At 34.2% G+C, this 22,492-nt stretch overlaps 3 protein-coding genes across 6 annotated transcripts in view; 1 reads left to right on the top strand and 2 right to left on the bottom strand.

The window, feature by feature from the left end:
- The window catches only part of LOC117117763 (H(+)/Cl(-) exchange transporter 7-like), a 12,101-nt gene extending 7,098 nt beyond the window's left edge, over positions 1-5,003 (bottom strand). Inside the window, exons 1-7 of one of the 2 annotated variants that reach the window (XM_033262198.1) lie at positions 4,738-5,003; positions 4,300-4,410; positions 3,745-3,860; positions 2,531-2,669; positions 1,626-1,719; positions 1,060-1,229; positions 270-321 (exon numbers count right to left, since the gene is read on the bottom strand). In XM_033262198.1, coding sequence (XP_033118089.1) covers positions 270-321; positions 1,060-1,229; positions 1,626-1,719; positions 2,531-2,669; positions 3,745-3,860; positions 4,300-4,410; positions 4,738-4,971 — 916 coding nt within the window. In that variant the 5' untranslated portion in view covers positions 4,972-5,003. The remainder of the gene's footprint in view (positions 1-269; positions 322-1,059; positions 1,230-1,625; positions 1,720-2,530; positions 2,670-3,744; positions 3,861-4,299; positions 4,411-4,737) is intronic. The other variant, XM_033262188.1, reaches the window with a different exon arrangement.
- Positions 5,004-5,413: 410 nt separating this feature from the next.
- Positions 5,414-14,759, bottom strand: LOC117117790 (H(+)/Cl(-) exchange transporter 7-like). The gene is made up of 8 exons (XM_033262256.1): positions 14,604-14,759; positions 13,183-13,277; positions 12,661-12,759; positions 11,107-11,166; positions 7,983-8,048; positions 6,118-6,256; positions 5,726-5,835; positions 5,414-5,446 (listed from the first exon to the last, which is right to left on the bottom strand). The coding sequence occupies exons 2-8, from the start codon at positions 13,255-13,257 to the stop codon at positions 5,414-5,416; spliced, it is 582 nt and encodes a 193-aa protein (XP_033118147.1). The 5' UTR covers positions 13,258-13,277; positions 14,604-14,759.
- A 105-nt stretch (positions 14,760-14,864) lies between these two features.
- Positions 14,865-21,107, top strand: LOC117117775 (DNA-directed RNA polymerase III subunit RPC8-like). Of its 3 annotated transcripts, none has more exons than XM_033262210.1 (6): positions 14,865-15,002; positions 16,302-16,456; positions 16,903-17,086; positions 18,501-18,564; positions 18,864-19,068; positions 19,738-21,107. In XM_033262210.1, the coding sequence occupies exons 2-6, from the start codon at positions 16,346-16,348 to the stop codon at positions 19,786-19,788; spliced, it is 615 nt and encodes a 204-aa protein (XP_033118101.1). In that variant the 5' UTR covers positions 14,865-15,002; positions 16,302-16,345; the 3' UTR covers positions 19,789-21,107. The 3 variants fall into 3 exon arrangements, with proteins under 3 accessions (XP_033118101.1, XP_033118110.1, XP_033118119.1); XM_033262219.1 differs by having other exon boundaries at positions 14,872-15,002; positions 16,314-16,456; XM_033262228.1 differs by having other exon boundaries at positions 14,884-15,002; positions 16,311-16,456.
- The last annotated feature ends 1,385 nt before the right edge of the window (positions 21,108-22,492 follow it).

Here is a 22,492-nt window from a genome sequence, read left to right as displayed (position 1 = left end):
GCATACCAAAAGCCCGAAAAAATCTAATCAGGGAAACATTGTTCATTATAAAGATATTTAATGGGTTAAAATCAAACGTTTTATTGCACAACTGCTCTGCTGGAAGCGTATAAATGCATGTCGTTGCCAAGTTGTTGCTAACGAAAAAATGTGACTTATAGGGTAATACGCCCGCGCGCGATCCAAAAGCGGGGAACACATAGGTTTGTCGCGTCAAAGGGATCTGTTGCCGAGTGATCTCCTTCTCAATAATACCTCCATGGTCTTACCTAGTTGTGCTGCTGCCCCAATCAGTGCATATTTTCCTGGATCAGACAGTTTCTAAGAAAGTAATAAAATATCTTACTTTACAAATTGTTATAAACACTTCTTTCAATGAAACTTTTTATATATAAAAAAACATATTTAAAAGAAACAATGAACATTTCTTTTTAATAATGAAATTTACAACTAAAGATGAAACTGTTGAAAAGAAAAAAAAAAAAAAACATGTTTGCAAGTATGAAGACCTGTTACTAGTGGTTAAGATGCTTGCCTTCTTATCTCAGGGTGTTGGGTTCGATTCCTGCAGATTCTACTAAATTTCAAAATAAAATTCTACATGAAAGCACTTGTTAGAGTACTATGTTGTTATGTCACGACACCACGTGATACTACTCCGCTGACGACAGCGACCCAAAATGAAGTCAACTGGATTCATTGTCTCCACTGACAAACCATTGATCCCAATTTCTAACATAATTATTATGTGTTATAATTTTAATTTTTTCTTTGTAAATTTTAACTGATGATTAAATATTTGTTAGATAACTAATATAATGCAAACTTTTGTGTTTTGAGTACATTTTGATTGTGAATTATTAGGTTTTTAAATGCCTATTCCAGAAAGCCTATTCAAAACCATTAAGATTATGAAGTCATTCAGGCGTAATGACCGCTTTACCAAGTCAATAAAGGGCGCCACCTGGTGTTGCGACGACACTAGCATTGTACTCTATTGAAGCAGCAGGTAGAGAGCAACATGTTGGAATAAAAAGCCAACAACTTTGATATACTTACTGCAGCGGGTGCAATAGTATTGAGGAGTATACCAAATAAACGACCCCATGCAGCACCTGTCAGGATGCATGGAATGAAAAGACCACTTGGAATGCTAAGTCCATATGTCCAACAGGACAGGATAAAATACACAACAAAAAATACACTCAATGTAAGGACAGAATATGCATCTGAGAAATAAAAAGAAAACATAATAAAAGATTAAGAAAATAAGTCCATAATAACACAACTGTCCAAACTAAACACTCTAAAACTTAAGTCAATGCACTAATTAAGTCTATAAAAATCAACTCAAGTACATACTCAATTCATACTATAAACACGAGTCCATACTGAACATTAAAGTACATATTAAATATATACTAAATACACTGAACACTAAAATTTATATTAAAAACTCAAGTCTATGCTTATAATAAAATCTTTTTTAACACTCATGTTCATACTAAATATTCAATTCCATAATTCCAACTCAAGGACATACTCAATACACAATTAGAAACAAAACATTTAAGTGACTAGTAATCTAATAACTCAATAATAACTCAATTATTTAGAGCTCTTACCTGGTGGGTCATGAAATAGATTTTTAATGGAAGCTTCTGGTGTACTAAAAAATAAACTAGCAGTAGCTGAGTATTCGCCATCTGCACAGAACATCTGCATGTGAGAAAACAAACTCATTCAATCATTTATTAATTTATTAATTCATTCATTTACTCATTTATTGCATTTATTTTATTTATTCATTCACTTATTTATTCATTCATTATTTCAGAATATTCACCATCTGCACAAAACATAAGCAAAATTAATTTATTAATTCATTATTCATTTATTTATTCTCTCATTTAATTATTCATTAATATTGGCATCATGACTGCATTGCAGACTATATACACGAAACAGTTGAGGATGGGTAAAACAGAAGGAAATACCTATTACATGTTTATTATTTTATGTACGCACAAAGACAAAAGAAATGCCAATAGCGATATTAATTACTTCCTAAAGTGGCAATCCCTTCACAAGACAAACATACACACAACGTAAATTAAGTCTTATTATATGAGAACAAATTTTGTAAGACTAGAACTGAACCCAGAAGTAATTTTACAAGACAAGAAAACCAGGCAAAAACAGTAATAAAAAACATGTTGTATCTATAGCGTATACAAAAAGGCTTTAAATGCACTTCAAATGCAGACTACCCCAGGGATTGAAATTTCAGTGGAACACCAACTTACCTATGGGGAATATTTCATAATATTGCAATTATTATTCAAATATAAACTTTGCAAACACATTGCACAAGTTGCTTAATAAAGAAAATAACACAAAATGTAAAAAACATAACTTGTCTTTAACGATAAGTAAAAAGTATGTTTTTTTACATGTGTCTCTGTAGATGTCTACTTAAGTGAATAAATTAGCATATTATTATAAATCAGCATATTGATTGTATGCATACCTGTAATGGGTATCTGACCTCCTCCTGAGGTAGTGACCTGCAATCCTGTATGTTGTAAATTGCTAAGAACGCTAAAGTTGCTGTTACGCTTGCCACAAACATGGCTTCCGCTAAATTCATCCATCGCTTGTACAAATATCTAGAATTGTTATATGGGCAAATATAGAATTAGTTGGAGAATCACATCACTTAAAATGGTTTTATAATGATAAATTTGTATTCTTTATTTTATTGCAATATTTATGATATTATGACGTTTTGGTTCTTTATATTCAGGTGGGTGAACTAGTAAAGGTGTACTTCCAGCTGATTTCCTCCACCTTGCTTACTATTGTCTATTCTATGCAGTGGCGTATCTAGAAGTATTGAATTGGAATTAGGGGGGGGAAGGGAGGGGTGATGGGGTGCAAAGGTCAAATGGAGGGGCTTGATGATCAGTTGAGGGACGCTAATTCCCAAAAATGGTGATTTTTAACTACTAGACTATGATTTTGTTTTTTTTGGGGGGGGGGCGACTGGGGAGAATGCACCCTCCCCTAGATACACCACTGATTCTATGTTGTGAGCTAAATTTAAAATTTAAAAAAAAGTAATTGAACAAAGTTTGACGATGTAAATATAGTAATAAATTTGGCTATTTTAAGTATAGAAATCAGTGGGAAAGAGGCTCACACAATGGAGATCATTCTCAGTTGTCCCTTTCTGGAGCATCTACAACTGTTGATCTTGCGGAATTCAAAGAGTATGCAGACTTTGTAGAACCAGGTGGATTTTGGAATTTTAAATAGAAGGGGACCGACAGAGGGACTTTCACAAACCACCTCAGCCACCCCATGGAAAATTCGTGATTTTGGCACCTCTAGATGGTCGGAAATGGTACTCTTGGACTTAAATTTGAATATAATTTTCTTCTTTCTCCATTAATTTTTTTTAATAATTTAGACTTCCCCCCCCCACCCCATTGAATTTGCCACTGCAGTATGAAGTTCCTGCATATGGTCGGCTAGATTACAACAAATAAAACAGTTGTAAAGACATCAAGAATATGAGGCAGATAGGCAGACCATTTCAAATTTCAGGACACTTGCATAACTTCCACATGCATGGGACTACTGCAGAACTGATTATGGAATTGTGTATAGACTCTATCAGAAAAATTCAACAATATATTATATTTTCAAAAACTATTTCAACATCAGTAAAATTTTACTTACTTGATTCTAAAGAGAGATAATCTATAATTAATAAAATTGAAGAGCGCCCCCAAGAGACCACCTATTATAGCCATAGCTATAAATATTGGTATTTCATATCCATAATAGTCTTTACCCTATGAAAGAGAATCAATTGTTCATAAGCTTTAATAAATACTTTAAAAAAAAATATAAATATCATATACAGTATATATCAATAGCATTGAAAAATTGTTCGACCTAATTTGACTTACAGATTGTTAATTAATGAGAAAACAATTTGGCATGTAAAATAAGATCGACTTGAAATTACTCGAGTTAGGCAAAGTCGACTTACTGTAGGCAAGTTTAACTGTAGTTATGGTAGTATATGTGTAGTACAGTATGTACACATTAGGTAGAATAATATTTTCTTTGTTGTATGTTAATAAGTACAAAAGCCATAATAAATACCTGTCTAATTCTCTATAAAATAAATATAAATCATATTTTTGTTTATAAATACATTAAATGAATTCTATATATTAAAGTTTTTTTTGTTTATTTTGCTCTAAAATGAAATTACAATTCAGTTACCTCAAATTGACCAAAGTTGACAAGACCTGGACTGGACAAACTCCAGGGCTGATTATGGTAGTAACTTAGCAGGACATTCAACGTAAAGGTTGACACCATTGATGCAAAAAACTACAAGGAATAATAAGGTATGCCAAATAAGGATACAAATTAAGTTGCCATTCTAATTACCTAATTCTTCAAATTAATAAAACCAATCCACATCTAATAATTATACAACAAACAAAATAAAATTAATATATGTATGCAACAAACAGTTAGCTACTGATGCTATCGAGATGAGAGAGATAGCTATAAACCAGCAAATAACTTTGAAAACAACTCTCAATTAAATCTGCACTTAAGAAAGTCAAGTATCAACATTCATGCTGCTAATTTAATTTATTTTTTTCCATTTACAGTATTAATATTCAAATATTATTAAAAAAACTTTATTACTATTCTCCAAGTTAGGCTCTGATTCCAGAAGCTAGCACCTTCTTCTAAACTAAAGAGCACGCCACCGACAGGTGCTCCAAAAGCAGCCGAAACACCTGCAGCTGCCCCTCCAGATACAAAATCACGCTTCTCATGATCCGTCCGGAAGTATTTAAAAACTTTGAAATCCTTCTTGAACGATGTCGTCCGTCCCTGAGAAATTCCAGCTGCAACAACAGCACCTGAATGTATCATTGGTCCTTCCTGATAGAATGTAACAAAAACGTATTAAACCAGAAATTTTTAGTTTAGCTTTGAACTTGTAAACATCCTGAATTCTGAAGCCCATGATTGGCTCGATAAAGAATGGTAATGGTAATGGTTGGAGACTTACATAGCACATACTATGTGCAGTGGCGGTGCCAGCGGGGAAAGGGGGGGCTTAAGCTCCCCATTGGTCTGGTCAAGCCCCCCCCCCCATCCGCCAAAGCTCGTCGGGCAGTCAGAACAAACTAGTTTTCCCATCCCAGCCATTTCCGGCCATCCAGAAGTCCTACTTTTTTTTTAAGAACACGTTTTGGGAGGAGGGAGCACCCCAGCTTGAGCCTTCGGCTCTCAGATAATGCTTCGCGCTATAGTTACACCCATAATACTTAGCCCCCCCCCCCCTTAATTGATGGATCGATTGATCAATTAATTAAAACCATTTATACCAGCCATAATATGACAACTAAATCAAATTAGAAGATGTTTTACAATATGATTGCTATATAAACAATTCTCTATACAGGTCTCCCTCTAATGTAAGACCACTACATTAAAGACCACCTCCAATTAAAGACCATTTTTTTGTGGTCCCAACTAAACAAATGCCTTTTATTTTTATTATTCTAATTAGAGACCAAAGCCCCTAAAGACCATGGAAACCCCGGTCACAAAAGTGGTCTTTAATTGGAGGGAGACCTGTATAAGCAATCCTGTATTATTCAAAATAAAGAAAAAAACTTACCTCAATATAAGCGACAAGAAATGCTGCTATAGCCACAAAGCCAACGTCAATTGTCAGCCATAATAGGAAAGGGAGTATGATGCTAGTACTCTCAAGATCATGGTCAATAACTAAAACTAATGTTTAAGGAATACAAAAATACGTCCCACTATGTGTTATCATTTTTATAATTGAGGTTATGTCTTCACACTGACTGCCACTTTCAGTAATTGAATATAGTCGAGTGGACAAACAGTAAGGCAGGGGCGCCGCTAACTACAGCTTCAACATCGACGCCTGGTTCGAGTCTTCTCGAACCTGGTTAAACAAGAACTGGGCTACCATATAAACCAGAATGGAGTTACCAGGTTGGGCTAGACTGGTATTAAATACTAACCAATCAAAAAGGATACATTTGCGCACAATAGAGTATTTACAGCCCGCCAACTTGTCAATCATAACATCAATAAACGCTGCGATACACGCTGTGGTGACACCGATCAACAACATCACCAGCCAGCGAGCTATCTTTATTCTTCGGATCATTGACAACTAGGAAGAAATGAAGATTACTTTGATATTTATATACTTTATTTATATTTTAAGATGCAAAGCTGTAGGTCATGAGTATAAAAATACTGCAATGTATTAAAACCTAAAGCAAAAAATGTTATGTTTGTTACGTACAGTACTTCATGATATATAAAAATACAAATTATAAAATTGTCCTAACGATACGTCGCATGACCACTCTAGTTCTATTGTCACTAAGTGATCTATTGAATGAATTGTTAGTTTAAGTAAAGTGAGTGACAGAAACTAAAACTGCTAAACATTAACTTAAATTATTTCAATATTCAGGGTTATGGAATAGTCTCTTCAAAATTTAGGATTACAATATCTCTAATAAAAATTGTCTTCCTTGATTTCAACCATTTATGTACTTTATTTTGTACAATGTGGAGTATAATCATAAAATCAGCCAATTAATTATTTACTCTCTTATTAATTTTTACTAATACTGTAGTAATATTACAATATTATTAACCATATGAATAAACAAAACAAAAATATAACTAAACAAAATCACTCCACTATATCAGTGCAATGAGACCTGAAAAGTATGTATAAAGTAAACAGATAACCATAACATTCTTTGAGAGAGACAACTGATTGATGACCTATGACATGTAACAGGAAAACAATTAACTGAAGAGTTATTATTATTATTATACAGACAATGCAGAATGATAACAAAGAAATGTAAAAAAACCTATTAATAGAAACCAATTTATATTTTTGTCATATGCCTGAAAGACAACATTGCTTTAGAAAATTCCAAGGGAAAATTCCTAAATAACAGACATCACATGCTAAGGTGCAAATTGAAAACATATATATTTATTGCTAGCGTTTCACCTTCAGGGTATTGAATATAGTTTACATAGTTTGCCTGTTACTGCATTTGAATTCTATTTTTATAGTGCCTGGAATTTACTGTAGAAACAGAATGTAAATCAATTTTGTTTACGTCTGTAAAAAGTAACATTGAAACTGAGTATAAAGTGGTGTAACAGCAGTGCATGAAGATTTTTAGAAAATGTCAAAAACAGGTGGGGCAAATTTTTATGCCCACCCCTGATCAAAAGCTAGTTTAGTCTCTTATAGTTATATATATAGTATATTTAATTTTATACTTTTGTTGCTTTGTTCTTTTCTGGATGCACCATTAGGTTTTATTTAACGTGTGCCACTGTTATGAAAATGTAATCCAATAAATATTGTAATGGAATTGCCTTTCAGTAGTATGATTAAATATAGTTTCTATTATAAGTCAGGCGCTGGAGGAAAAACATTTATTGATTTATTTTTACAAAAAAACATTGAAACGGTTAATAAGATACACAGATTTTTGAATATTTAATAACTGGGGGAAAAGGGGAGGCTGGTTTTAATAGTATCATGAACTTGCTTTTTTCAACAAATCTTGAACTTGGAAAGCTAGGTTCTGGAGGGAAATAAATGTTGATATGTTGTACCACTGGTTTTTCTACAACACAAAAAGCATACTTGATGAAAAACACCCCTTTTCTCCCAGTTTTTAAATATTGAAAAATCTGTATCTCATTAACCACTCCCAAGTTTTTCTTCAAATATGCTTTTTGTATCTTAGAAAAATCAGTTGTACAACATATTAAAAATTGTTTTTCCCTCCGCAGCCTGGCTTGAAAGCAATGAATGATGAGAAAAACGTAACAGGAAACTGAACATATCTTACCTTTGACCCTACTTGCTGCTGTTCTTTGAAATACAATGAATTCTCCACAATGTCATAGTCTAAGCTCTGGAAATGGAACATAATTTATGTAAAAAGTCAGCACGTTTCAACACTGGTATATGAGGAATGTTGTGGCGAAATGGTTAAGTTGTTGCACAGGCCAAATGAGCTATAAAATATGATAGCTCAAAAAATTTCATAAAAATCCAACTTTGTTTTTCACTATAGATCAACAGTTTAATGTCATTTAATCATGTCCAAAAGTATTTGTTCTGGAAATGGTCAACAAATCGTTATTTTGATAGTTAATTCTATTAAACAATGTATGCACAAATAAATTTGGAAGACAATTACTCAAACAAGATAGTATAATACAAGTATCAAAATGCACGCCATCGTGTTGGGATTCAATATTTCGACATTAATTATGTCATCATCAGGAATGATAAAATATATGGACATCTGGCTCTGTAGTACGGAGCGTTTTCCAAAAACCGAAAGGTCCACCGATTAATCTCAGATAAGATAGTAATACATACTCCAAATATCGAAATGCACGTCATATTCAATATTTCGACATTAATTACGTTATCATCAGGAATGTTTACAGTATCTTGAGATTGCTGTACTTTCATTTTCCAATAACTTAGGCTTGACATGTTCAATTTTGATGAATTCAATGTTAAAGATTACATACTCCGGTATATGAAAATACCAATAACTTGAATTTCCATTTTTGCTACAACTTAGCCATTTTACCACAACATGCCTCATATGTTCAAATAATACTGAAATATAAAGTTCCACAAAATTACTATAGCTAGAGAACGTTTTCTCATAGTGTAAAATGTGGTCCTACTGCACTGAAGCCTGTGTTCCTCTAGGCAAATTTATTTGCTCGAATCAAAGGCATCAGTTTGGTTGCTGAGCTCTGATGGTTGCACACTTTTTCGCTTTGCAAAAAGTAGAAACAGTTCGAACTACCGATTTCGCTGAAGCGAATGCTCTGACAGAAATTTGAATATGCGTGCACACGAACTGACGCTTGCAAATAAATTCACAAGTGGAAAACAGGCCTTAAACATTAATTTGATTTGCTTAATTTGAATGATTAAGTTATATAACTTAATCATTGGAGTGGAGGTGAATAGCTTAGTGGTTAAGATGCTTGCCTTCTAAGCCCAGGGTCCTGGGTTCAATTCCTGTGACAACTGGACTATTTCTCACAACTAAAAACAACTCCACTCCCTAAGCCTCATAAAGAGCCTTCGCTGATAAAAGCATCAGATTATTTCATTTATTTAAAGAAGGAAATTGAATATCAGTCGACCTTCTAGGATACACTGGAAGGGTCACCCACTATAAATATGGTTAAAAAATTTAAAAAAAATCCAATGTGAGTGTTGGCCCATGAATATTAGCCAACCTTCTAAGATATGCTGGAAGGGTTAGCATGTAATAAGGTAATAAAATAAACTAAAAAGAATTGAGGATAATTGCATTATAACGTAGAATTAGGAAAAGGTGTCATTAACCTTAATTATTTAAATTACCTTTCGTGTAAATATTTCAAGTTTGTAATTATTAACACTACTGCAATTACTATTGAATAAAAAAAAAAAGTGTATTAATCACTACTGCTGTAGTTGTCTTCATGCAATTATCATAAAATCAATTATCGTTTTCCCTACTGTATGCTTATGCTTCTATATATAGGACCAGGTTACTTTGCAGTATTTCACAAATAAATATTTTCTACTTCCTTGAACCTAATTAAAGAATATTTTTTATAAGAGATACAGTTCTCAATGTAAATTTAACAGGTGCTAGAAATACCATAGTTAATTAACAATCATCACTAAAAACAACTGGAATGTCGAATGCTGTTGTCAATCATGTTCATGATAATCATCATGTCTTCAAGAATTGTTTAAATTCTCTTTCTCTTTCAGGTTTCACTTCAATTTTTTTTTTTTTTTACATACAAAGAAACAACTTTACTATACATAAAATGTATTAGTTCCTTCCTTGTTGATAATACAAAGAGATTTTACAGCTAATTTGGTTGAAAATGTTTAGAATTGAAAAAAAAAATTCAGATCTGACAAACAACAAACTAGGAACATGATATCATAGTCAGATGTTCTTTTTCGGTTTTAATCAGTCCAGGATATACACAAAATAACAAACCTGGAACACTGTACATGGATTTGAAAACAAAACAAATCCTTGTCTGTCAACATAACTAAATTAATCATTGAAACCTACTTGGCATATAGTTTTCTTTATATTGAGAGATAATTTATTTAATTTTAACCACTGCAACAGCTTATTAAGCTCTAAATTGATTGAGCAGGCAGCGGCGCCAAAACCTACAGCCATAATATCGGTGCTGGTTTGAACAGCAAGCCCGCCTATGGTTCTGGAGGTGAAACAAGTCATCTTGGATAAAGGACTATAAACTGTAGGCCCAGTGTACACAAATGGCTTATGAGCACTTTAAAGCACTTGCTTAAGTCGAATCCAAAATGCCATTGAAAAATTGTTCGACTTAAATAAAATTTGACTTAGAGATTGTTAATTAATGGAAAACACAACAAGTTGGCATGTAAAATAAGATCGATTTAGAAATTATTTGACTTAGGCACAGTCGACTTAGGCAAGTTTAACTGTACATCTTTAAAGATTAGTAGGGGGTTACCCCGGTCTACTGGTCCATACATCCCCTGCCATCTAGTGATGGGATTGCCACTTTGAAGAGTGAGTAAGTTCATTGTTTGGCATTGTTTTATCCATGGCCCTAGTGCTAAAAGCTGAATAAATAAATATAATATAAACACACTGCCAGTCCAAAAAAAGTAACAAAAATATAAGGTAATGAACAACCATATGCATCTATGCTTATTATTTCAAAAATAAAATTAAAAACTGTGGTGAAAAGAAAAGAAAAAAAATTATTTAAGCACAGAAGCTACAAGACATTTAAGTGGCAATAAAGATGAGTCAATTTGATAATTGTAACTTCTATTATAGCCAATAAAATAAATTGTAAAATTATACAAGATTTTAACCCAGGACCCTGGGAATGAAAGTTGTGATTTAACCACTCATTGTTTTTTTTTACCTCAAATTTGGATGACAATACTTTCATTGTTCCCATCTCTTGAACTTCCTCTGGTGATCTCTAGAACGCAAGGAAACAATAAAATAAATACAATATCCAGTATAAACTAATACCCCATTCAGACTAGCATCGCATTGCAATCGGTTGTAGCAATTGCGACACCCAATCGCAAAGTAAAATCGTGTGTGAAAGCTCACCAATAGTAGGCGATATGTAATCGATATCGCAATTGTTACCCGCTGCGATTGGGTGCTACAATCTTTATTACTCCCGATTACCACGGAATCTGATCGCAACGAATCACAACGAATTCCACAGGAACTGTTTGGCTGAGGTCAGGCAACATAGGCCTAGACACCGGAGGCCTACAGTAGGCCCTAGAATGTAAAGTTTGTTTAGGTTGGTCTGAATGCGTTCGTTGATTGCGATCGGGAGTAATCAGTTTTGGATTACCACCGATTATATCGCAACCGATCGCAAGAGAGTGTAGTCTTAATAGGGTATAACTGTAATTATCCTCACTATCAAAATACGACTGCTTTTCAGCATGATCCAATTAAAAATCTTTTGACTTGGTAAGGATCTACAGTAAGTATTTTGAACAATATTTAAATACACAGCTTTATAATAAACTATTGTGAAAATCAATCTTAGTTTTGTTCAGTAAAAATGTAAAGGTTAAAACAATGTTATATGAATCCTGTTTAAGTACTTGGAAACATCTTACAGTAATTCTTTGTACAATGTGAATTACAATATGAATAAATGAATTACGCTAATCTAAAAATAACTTTTGTACGATGGTACTTAGTTTTTCTGCTTTCTAAAGTTTACATGTTTTTTCATTACTGTAGTTTCCTTATCTTTTAGCAATAAGATTGATATCATACTGTTACTGCTATTGATTATAAAAACAGCATATTCATATATGTACACAAGGCGTTATAAAACACGCACATAAACACTATTAATTTGTATATCAATGAATGAGTCTAAAATAAATTTGAAATCAATTATACAATAATCATCTGAAGCCTTTAAAAATACAATAACCATCATAAATCCTTCCAAATGGCTACAACATCTAGTGTAACAAAGGCTATTGATAATGATGGGTCAAAGGGCAAACTGCTGTTAAACATTTTATAACTTTATTATTTGCATTGCCACATTTAGTCCACAATTTACTGCCCTACAATTAGGTATTGTGTATTAAATTTCTTTATGTAACTGGTTTTACTGTATATGTGGTTTGTACAGTAGGCCTCTGGATACAGCCTGGTGTTGACTCTAATACAATGATGCACAGCAATTTTTTTTTGTTTGCAAACACTTGGAAAAGCTTCCGTTTTTAGGCAACGAATACAGAGTATTCCTTATTTTAAAAAGTAAGGGATGAAACTTAACATATTAAAAAATAAGTAAATTTGAGGGCAACATCTTGGCCAAAATCCCATTATGGTTGGCTTGACAACTTGGTATTTTGAAAAAATAAATAGCCCTCGTAACATTATAATACAGTAGGCCTAAACAATAAAAATAATTCTCACTTACTGGTGACCTGTCCCAGGAGACCGTACGTCTGACCTTTAACATGTGTTGGGTGTGCTCGACATCTTCAGTGTCTGTTTCTCCTTGAAGTGAGTTACCATACTAGTGAGAAATAATTAATAATTATACGTTAATGAAACATACTTCAAGTATCGAAAGGCACGCCATTGTGTCGGGATTCAATATTTCAAAATTAGTTATGTCATCATCAGGAATGACAATGAAACATTGAATTTATATATTTTTTCTTTAAACTAAGTGATCTTTTCATTAAACATGTGTCAATGTTTGGTTTAAAATGACAGAAATAAAACATCAAGGATTAAAATCAATACAAATTTTGTACTGTACAGGTAGCACTTTCGCCATAAATATACTTTTAAAGATACATAAAAAATGTATGGGAAAGGATCTACGCTTCCCACATTTTAAAGCACCATACAATAGTCTAAACTGTGGACTTTAATATCAGGGTCATTAAATACATAAAGGCTAGGAACAAATAAGAAAAATGGTGAAACTTACACCAACATCACCAGGCAATGAACCATTGACATAAACTCTGCCACTAACTAGTGGTGTCCTTTCATTTGCTGCCATTGTGCTATTCAAGTAGATTTCTAAAAGGATGAAAATAATAACAGGTTACAGGTATCACTGGATGGAAGGATGGATTTATTTTATGTGAACACAAAGGATAACCCACCACGCTAGTCTGAAGAAGACTTAATTCTAGCGGGGTCCTTCTGGTAGTTATTGGGCAGTACGTCGGGAGACAATCCCCTACTCTTTTCTGAAGACAGTCTTGCATTCTTTAACATGCACTTAGGCCATTTTGCACACAGGACTAATGGCTTATTAAGTCTTAGCCAAAAGACAGTACGGTTTTGAAACTTGCATTTTAACCCTTCAGCTGAAACACAAGAAGAGCAGCGATGGGAATTGAAGCGGGGAAATGATATCTCCACGGTGCAGTGCACACGCAGTGGCTGCTGCCAGTTTAGCTGACTGAGCTAGCTGCTCGTTTAATTTATCACTGATGACAGGATTTTTTGCAGAACAAACACTGTTTTATTCATCAATTCAAGTCTATTATTACTTATACATACTGTTGTTAATCCAATTTCATGAAAAAAGTTATTTAACAACTATTAAAAAGTTAAAAAAAGATTAGGAGCTTTAAAAAAAAATCAGTTTAACTTAAGCCCGCCACGAGACACATCCCAGACACCTGACCACCTTGCACACGATCAACCGCCACATGTCCGAAATACTTATTACAAGTCTCATAAATTCTTTAAAACCCCCTCCCACCACCCACCTAAACACAAACATACTCAAGATCAACCCCACTGTCTTGCCAACCAACCCAATTGACTCATATTTATCAACACTGCAGCCAAGCTCCCAGTTACACAAATGAACTACCCTTGATGCACTTGCCTTGTGCTGTATTACTGTACAACTAAAATTATAAGAGACTAAAAATATACCGTATATACTGTACCACATGCTAGCAGACTGCAAATATGTCTTGAGTTGGGAATATATCCCCTATGCAAAAAGTAAGCCTCATATTAAGCATCATATTCGGAAAATAAGGTCCGATTTTCACACAATAATGTTTGCCAAAAATTAGGACTTGCTAGGTCTTCTCTTCGTTCTAGTTACAACAACTAGCCTATCATTTAGAGCGGTAGCCTAGGAACTAGCCTGCCTATAACGCCCTCCTTAGCCTTATCTGTCCTACTACTACACTAGCCAGGACTAGGAGCTAGGCTGGGCCTAGTTCATAGATTTCTGCCCACCGCTACCGGAATGCGCCGTGCGTGCAGTGGTGGTGCCAGAAATCTCGCTGTCTAGCTAAGCCTACCCTAGCCTAGGCCTAGATAGATGACAGCTCGTGACATGTGCCAACATTGTTAATGTTATACTTTTTTACCTACCTTATAATTATGTCATAGTATTATTATTATGCTATAGTTAGAAAAGTCGGTTCAAGGATAATGTAAATAATGACTGAGCACAAAAACTTGGGTGCAAAACGTACTTCACCTGCGAAACAAATTCATCGCATGACTCGGCGCGCTTAATCATCAATATTCATATAATTTTGTGACGACATTTTATTTTTGCGATTGGTTGGATAATAGTTACCAGTCCAAGCTATTCATTGGATGATTGGCTAACAATCTAACAAGGCACATGTAACTACAATTTTGCCGTAAGAGGGTGTGCGTTCGCTCTCGCTCGGCTTCCGACGATCCTCTCTTCATGCTAGGAACAGCAACAGCAGCAGCAACAACGACAAGACCAATTGTTACTAGCCTAGTTTAGAGGCCTAGGTAAGTAAGCATAGACGTCAAATGGCCCTACACTAAATTAGTGACCTTATAATTATTAATCTCGCTTGCGGAGGCATATACTTTTATAGCCCTGTTACAGTCAGTAGCCTAGGTCTAGTAGGCTAGGCTAGAAAATAGGCCTAGCCTACTAGGCCTAGGCCCCCTCCCTATCTTTATTATATATACAATTTCAGTGCCTAGGAGAACGCCTATCCTCTGCTCTCCAGCAGGCTAGGCCCCTAAGCCTTGGGCTTTTAATTTACTTTTTTTAGTCTCGCTATCTTATCAATATCATACCAGTAAAATAACAGTCAATACGAGCGGATGCGTTTAATGCAAACTAAATTTTTATTTCATTTATTTGAGAGGAGGGAGCTAAATCACAACATCAGATGATGGCAGGTGATTTGTTAACTAATTGAGCACAATTTTTGTTTTTTGCTTCCAACATTTTTAATGGAGCAAGGAATGGGGATGCTAGCTTTTTGTATGGGGGGGGGGGGGGGGGGGGGGGGGTGGTGTGGGGGAGTGCTACTTGCTAGTACTTGTGGTACGCCGCTGCCAAATATGTGTAAGACAAAACATAGAAAACAGTTAAGATATATCAAATTTAATCCAAACCCAAAGAGGATGAAAACTATCAAATTAAATGTTCAGTCAAAATAAGAAATTTACACTGGATCCTACAAGTATTTCGCTCGAAATGACATCTGCTCAAAGTGGAATCCGCTCAAACTGGCATTCCCTCGAAGTAGCATTCACTTGTATTGATTGGTTCCGTATAAAAAAATGTAAATAAATGAATAAATTATTATTATTTATTTTGATTTACAGCAATTTGGCATGTAAAATAAGATCAACTTAGAAATTCAAATTATCGAATTATTAGGCAAGTTTAACTGTACTACTGTATGTTACTAGGCCTAGAGCCTAGGTATAGGCCTTGCTACACCCTAGTAGTTGTCGACCTATTGTGCACAGCTCTCCTTGCACATTTTGAAACAAAGTTGAAACAACATCTGTAACAAAATGAGCAAAAAGCACAAACTGCACACAACATACCTGCTATGGCCTATATATAGTAGCCTCAGGCCTACAGTAGGTATAAGATGGTGATATTGATACTGTTGTCCTTGTAGGATAACTTATTACAAGGTCAGGATGGCATACTGAAGCATAATAAATTACACCGGCTAGGCATATGCAGAATAACCTAATAATTAGCTGATACTGATAGATGGAATGCCTATTATTAAAAAAATCATTTGCATGATGATGATAGCTTCTAATTCTTCTAAGTTTGTATAGTAGCATCTCAAGTTGAAGTGGATGGTTATCCTTAAATGTTTGTCCTTGCTGAGATGGTGGACACAGTCCGCATACAACCTTGGATGTTCAACACTAAGCTAGACACTGCAGTATCTGAAGTTCTCAATAAGAAACTAGCCAATAAGGTAAGAACATAACCAATCCAGAGGCAACGGAAATAGAATGAGGCAAGTGACAATGCATGGCTCACTTAGGTGTGAAAGAACATAACAAATCCAGCCTCTAGTTTTCTAATTTTATGTTAGTCAGTTTATTGAGGGTGACTCCAAAAGAGACATACTGTAGTTTCTTAAGTCTTGAATAAAGTATACGTTTTTAATTTATTTTATTACTGTATATAAATAATTAAATTTTGATGATAAATTTATTTTTTGATAGAGTATAACATTAATTTTTCAGTAGTATCACGCTTGAGACGCTCTGTTCTTAACGAAATACAGAGATTTGCTACGGAGCAAATTAAATGTACACCACTGTAAAGGGGAGCACACCCCCAGAATGTGCCACCCCCCTGGAAATGTAACATGTTGAGCATTCACATTAATGATTTAAATTTTGTCTTTTACACCAGGTTGTACACGACGTTGGTCTCTGCATTGCTCTTCATGATGTAACTAAGCTGGAAGAATCATTTATATTCCCCGGAGATGGAGCATCACATACTAAGGTTCATTTCCGCTACGTGGTGTTTCATCCGTTCATGGATGAAATCCTGATTGGCAAGATTCGCAGTTGTAGTAATGAAGGCGTCCACGGTGCGTTTGCTTTTTCCATCCTAATTGACCATTGTAGTTTCATCGCAATTCTGATCATTAACATCATTATTTTAAATGCTGTAGTAGTAGCAGAATTCCCCAAACCGCCTTTGTAAGGTTGTTTTCTACTAAGCGTCTTTATTCGTGTGAATCAAAAGTGTTGGTTTTGCTTTCTTAGCTCTGATTGATTGCGCTTTTTTGCTTCGCAAAAAGTAGAAACAGTTAAACAACTGATTTTGCTGAAGAAAAAAGACTGATATGAATGAGCATGAACCGACACTTTTGATTCTCACAACTAAAGTGACAAAGTGGAAAACAGCATTTGCACCACAGGTTTCCTAATTAAACAATTTACCAGTTAAACATATGTGGCAAAGACAAGCCAAACCAGTCACTCGTCGCAAAAATCGATTTTGAGTTATTAATACAGTGTTAGAGAGTAAAATAATAGCTATAAAATGGTAAAAAAATCATTCAAATCGGACATTTCCTTATGAAGTTACAAGCGTTTAACCACACAGATGTTTAAAGAACAATATATGAGAAATTAACCGTCAAAGTTTATGATTTCAGGCATATCTCATGCAGAAACTATCTTTAAATCCTTAAAAAGTATTGTTTTAACATTAAAAATGGGGAAAATAGCAGCATAGAATGATGTGTAGATATATAAAGGTTAGTTTAGTGCAATAAAATAGATTTTGAAAAATTTGACATTTCAGCATGTTTTGGCCATTTTCTCGGAAACACGATTTGCGACGAGTGACTGGTTTGGCTTGTCTTTGCCACATATCTAAACTCATAATTTACTTTTAATTTTAAGGATTAGTGTTAAATTGATTGTGCTGTTAAAAGTTTCCTTATTTAGCTCAGGGTAAGATATTAAATTCATCTACTCTTTTTGACAATATATTCAATATTGAATCTTGAAAATCCATCTGTTCACTGTCTGTGTACTGATAGTTTCAAGTTTTCTCATGGGTATGTCAAATGGTCAATGCATACTCATAATTAATGGTTCTTCTACTACAGTATTTTTATGAAGGGATATTACCCAAGGCTTGTTGAACTCTACAGTATATAGTAGCCAAGTACTGCATCCAATCTTCATTAACTAACAGTACAGTACTATAATATTTTTGCTTGTATGGTTTTACCATTTACATAAATGATACAGATGGTATCGTCTCACCATCACTATAGGCATCATAATTGTCATTAACACTAGTCTATTGCTCAACATCGTCATCCTAATTGAATTATCTGTATATTTACATATAAGTAATCGCTTTAAACTGGTTACACATTTATGTTGAGTTAATATGACCTCATTTTCTCTATTTGGTGTCACTTTTTGTTTTACTTGAAGTTTGTACAATTTACAAATAGAGTAACTTGTTTTTTCTTTTTGTAGTATCTCTTGGGTTCTTTGACGACATCTTAATTTCGCCTGATGCTTTGCAGCAGCCGTCCAAGTTGTATCCTTTTATTTTCATTTCACCCGCTATTTAAAAAAAAAAAAATTCCTCACAGCAAAAAAATAGCATGTCCAGTAATTAAAAAAAAAACTTGTAACACAACATTATTTCATTGTCCAGTAATTAAAAAAAAAACTTATAACACAATATTATTTCATTGTCCAGTAATTTAAAACAACTTAACTCAACATTATTTTATTGTCTAGTAAATAAAAAAGACAACATTATTTCATTTACCAGACAAATACGAATTTTAAATGAAAAAAATATATAACTTCATTCTTGACTTGTTGCCATAGTGATGAGGCTGAGCAGGTGTGGGTGTGGGAGTATGAAACAGATGAGGGAACACATGATCTCTTCATGGATGCTGGAGAAGAGATCCGTTTCCGGGTAATCAACGAGACGTTTGTGGATACTACGCCTGTTGGACCGGAAGATGGTCACGATCACAATATTGATGACAAGGAATCTGATGCAAAGAAGTCTCCTTATTCACTCACTGTAAGTGTATTGAGTTCTTAGATTGATACAGACATAAGCCCTGTCCAGACTGTCAAATTTTATTTGACAAAAACATGTGACATGCCTAAATATGGTCATGATGACATCACATCATGACCATATATAGGCATCTCATGACCATATATAGGCACATCATGTCTATATATGGGCATAAAACAATGATAGTATGGACAGAGCTTAAGGATAGAGTAAATCTAGGGAGTCTATTGTGCAGTGTTCTTTTGCTTGTTGTTGGTGTAGGTGAATTCTCCAGTGCTGAGAATATTGGTTGCCATTTGTGTGAGGTTGATAGCTGAGCAGGTATATTCTGCTGTTGGCAGTCATCTTAGGAAGATAGATCAGGTCTTTTTCTGTGCTGCAAGACTTCAAATTTGACAAACTACGCTGTCAGTGCCAATCTTGGTATTCCCGAATGCTGCTTCATGTCTAAGGATATAATAACTATTCTGTTAAAACTAATTTCGGATTCGACAATTATCCAGAAGTGTATGGTAGTAGAATAACTGAAACATGGCACTAATGGAAATGCTGTGTCACATTTCTGTTGCTTCATTTTTTTCATCTTTGTGAATGTATTTTGTGTTTCATCTTTGACAGATTAAAAAAAAAAAAAATCAATATTTTGAAATATATATTTTTTTTTTGCAGGGATCAATTTCTGAGCCAGGATTAGGACTACTAACATGGTGGAATGCTTGAACAAGAGAATACATATTTCAGATAAAACTAGTTCAGTGGACAAGTGGTTTCACAGATATTTGCAATGACTATAAAAGATGTTCAGCACCATCTTGTAGTGTCATGAAGTGAAGTGACTGATGTGGCTCTCTCTCTCACTTCGTAGCATATTATTATTATTTTGACATTCTTATATGGCAGTCTACAAGGAACAGAGTGCCTTACAAAGCTTCAAAAAGAAAAAACAAGCAAGTGAAGACCTAATAACAAATAGCTCTACTCAGAGAAAAGAAACGTTAAGACGAGGTTTGAGTAGAGGTGCCAGCTCGCAAATCAACGGGAAGTGCTTTGAAGATACGGGGAGCGGCAATAGAAAAGGTCCTATCCCTAGCTTTCTTCCTCAATCTTGAAACAAAAAGCCGGGTAGAGTCTTTAGAGGAATAGAGTGGACACCTGTCCAGTTATTAGTCCAAACCAAGCTACCGAACCAAAACCAAATTGTTCTTAGAGATAAAAGCCTTCAAAGGTGATTGGAACCTGGTGCAGAAAAGGTTCAACTGGGATTAGAATTTTTTGGTCAAACTAACCATGTACCTTAACATCTGACCAATAAAAAAGGGGCCAGTAATATTCGCACATCCAACTAAAACATACATTTAAGCATGGATTTTGTAGCAACAAGGGGCAGGCCTTAGTGTAAGGTCAGATATGTCAATGCAGCCGACAGAAGGGTTAAAAACACTTTTGCAAGCATGCATCTTGAAGATTCGCATCAGCTGAAATGCATTCCAAATCTGAAATAGCCACTGCTATTTAGTTCCTTAAAATTATTACAAATAAAAAATAAAAATATCTTTTCAGTATAGTTTATTTACATAAGATGTAGACGTTATCCAATAATAAGGGACTATCCAATAAAAATATAGACTAAGGGACTGCTTGCAGTGACGTAATCAAAACTATTCACTTGTAGGGTGGTAAACATAAACAGTGATAATTACAATAAACATATATTGATGGTATTTTAAGTTACAAAATGAAGATAATTTTGAACAGTAGGATTCAATGGCAGCGTACATGTTTATTCGGTTAACCAGTTATAAAGCATGAACAATTGATAGGCTTAGGTCTATTATGCCAAAACTGTATATTTGTTCAGCAAATAGACCAATCTTAGTTTTTTCTCTCATTCTTTTCAGAAGGTTCCAGTTAAATACTATAATTTAAGATGTCATTATTCTTATACGATCGACTAGGTTATACCAATAATACATTATTATATTCATTTTTTGTAGAGATACATGGACAATAAAGTAAATTGATACTGATATTTTTGGAGAATTTGTGTAAAATGATATAATTTTATTTGTTTAGTGATCATAACAATAATAATTTCTTAATTCAGATATCTGGATAGATTTCAAGGGTAAAAACATTGTGTTGTATAATTAACAATCATTTCCGAGTATTTTTTTTGTGAAGCGTGGATTTTCTTTCATTATTATGGTCGTAAAAGATATGTATAAATCTGTCGTTATCGATAAAAGGAGCTCTATAAATCTCAAAGAATGACGTCAGAGGCACGCTTATGTAAATTCTTTCTAATATTAAATCAATATTGGCTGTAAATACATCTAATATTTCATAATTCAGATTAGATCTTAGATTTTTAAAATAAACTTTGCAAATTTACATTTCTAACGAATCAATAAACCATTTTGGATTGTCAATCAAAGTTAACAACCGACCAATCAGAACAGGGCCAGGAAGATAGAGTTCTCCACAGAAAAAAAGTGTTCCACCGAAATGCATGGTGGGAATACAAACAATGGGGCGCCCCGTACGGCTGGATCTAAAAAACTTTTACCAAACTTCCGTTACCAAGTCGTTGCGTATTTAATTGTCAATTCTCAATTAAAAAAATTGTACACCGCGATGAGCTATGGTGACATACGGCATTGGAGGACGTTGCTGTGCAATAAATTGCAACACATTATACCAACAAGGTCATCATTTATATCGTTTTCCGAAGGATAGAGAAATGTAAAGTATTGCACTGACATTAAACAAAAAATTAACTATAAATTATAAATATATATTAACATTTTAACAAACTGGAATAGACACCCAGACAGTGACATGGATCAGTAAAGAATAAAAGAATAATATAGCGCAGAATAGTATGGCCGGACGCACTCTAGAGATGAAGTTTTCCTCCATTAGTGGAAAAAGAAGGGCGCTGTGTGCATCTGGATATACTTAGCAACAGAAGGGCCCCAAGTATAGAAAACTTAACCTTGCATTATAAAAAAAAAAAAGGGTGCAGCCTACGTCGGCCCCAATTTCCGCCTTATTTTTACTATGTGAGTGCTCTATCTTGTATTTCTATTATCTTTGCCATGGTTTTAACACTGTCGTTTGTGGGAACTTCGCAACAATATCTAAGTGGTGAGGCTTAGTGGAAAGGTCCGTTATTTGGATTAAAAGGGTTCTTTTGGTTGTTTTTTTTTTTTGTAAATGGTAGATTTGTTTGTTGACCATAATTATTCCAGTCAATCACCTTAATTATGTGTCGTCTAATCAAAACAAATTATTGTAAAACTAGGATATTTAAATAAAATAAATTTAACTAAATCAATCAATAAAATTGAGTTGCAAGAACACCTGCACAACGTTTTCTTTAGATTACTTATTCCTTTTTTCCTTCTGTTTGTGAAACTTCTGT

This window comes from Anneissia japonica, unplaced genomic scaffold (genome assembly GCF_011630105.1).
Source record: "Anneissia japonica isolate Jap-2015-1 unplaced genomic scaffold, ASM1163010v1 scaffold108273_len470852_cov203, whole genome shotgun sequence".
Lineage (NCBI taxonomy): Eukaryota > Metazoa > Echinodermata > Crinoidea > Comatulida > Comatulidae > Anneissia > Anneissia japonica.
This window is presented reverse-complemented; position numbering and strand designations above follow the sequence as displayed.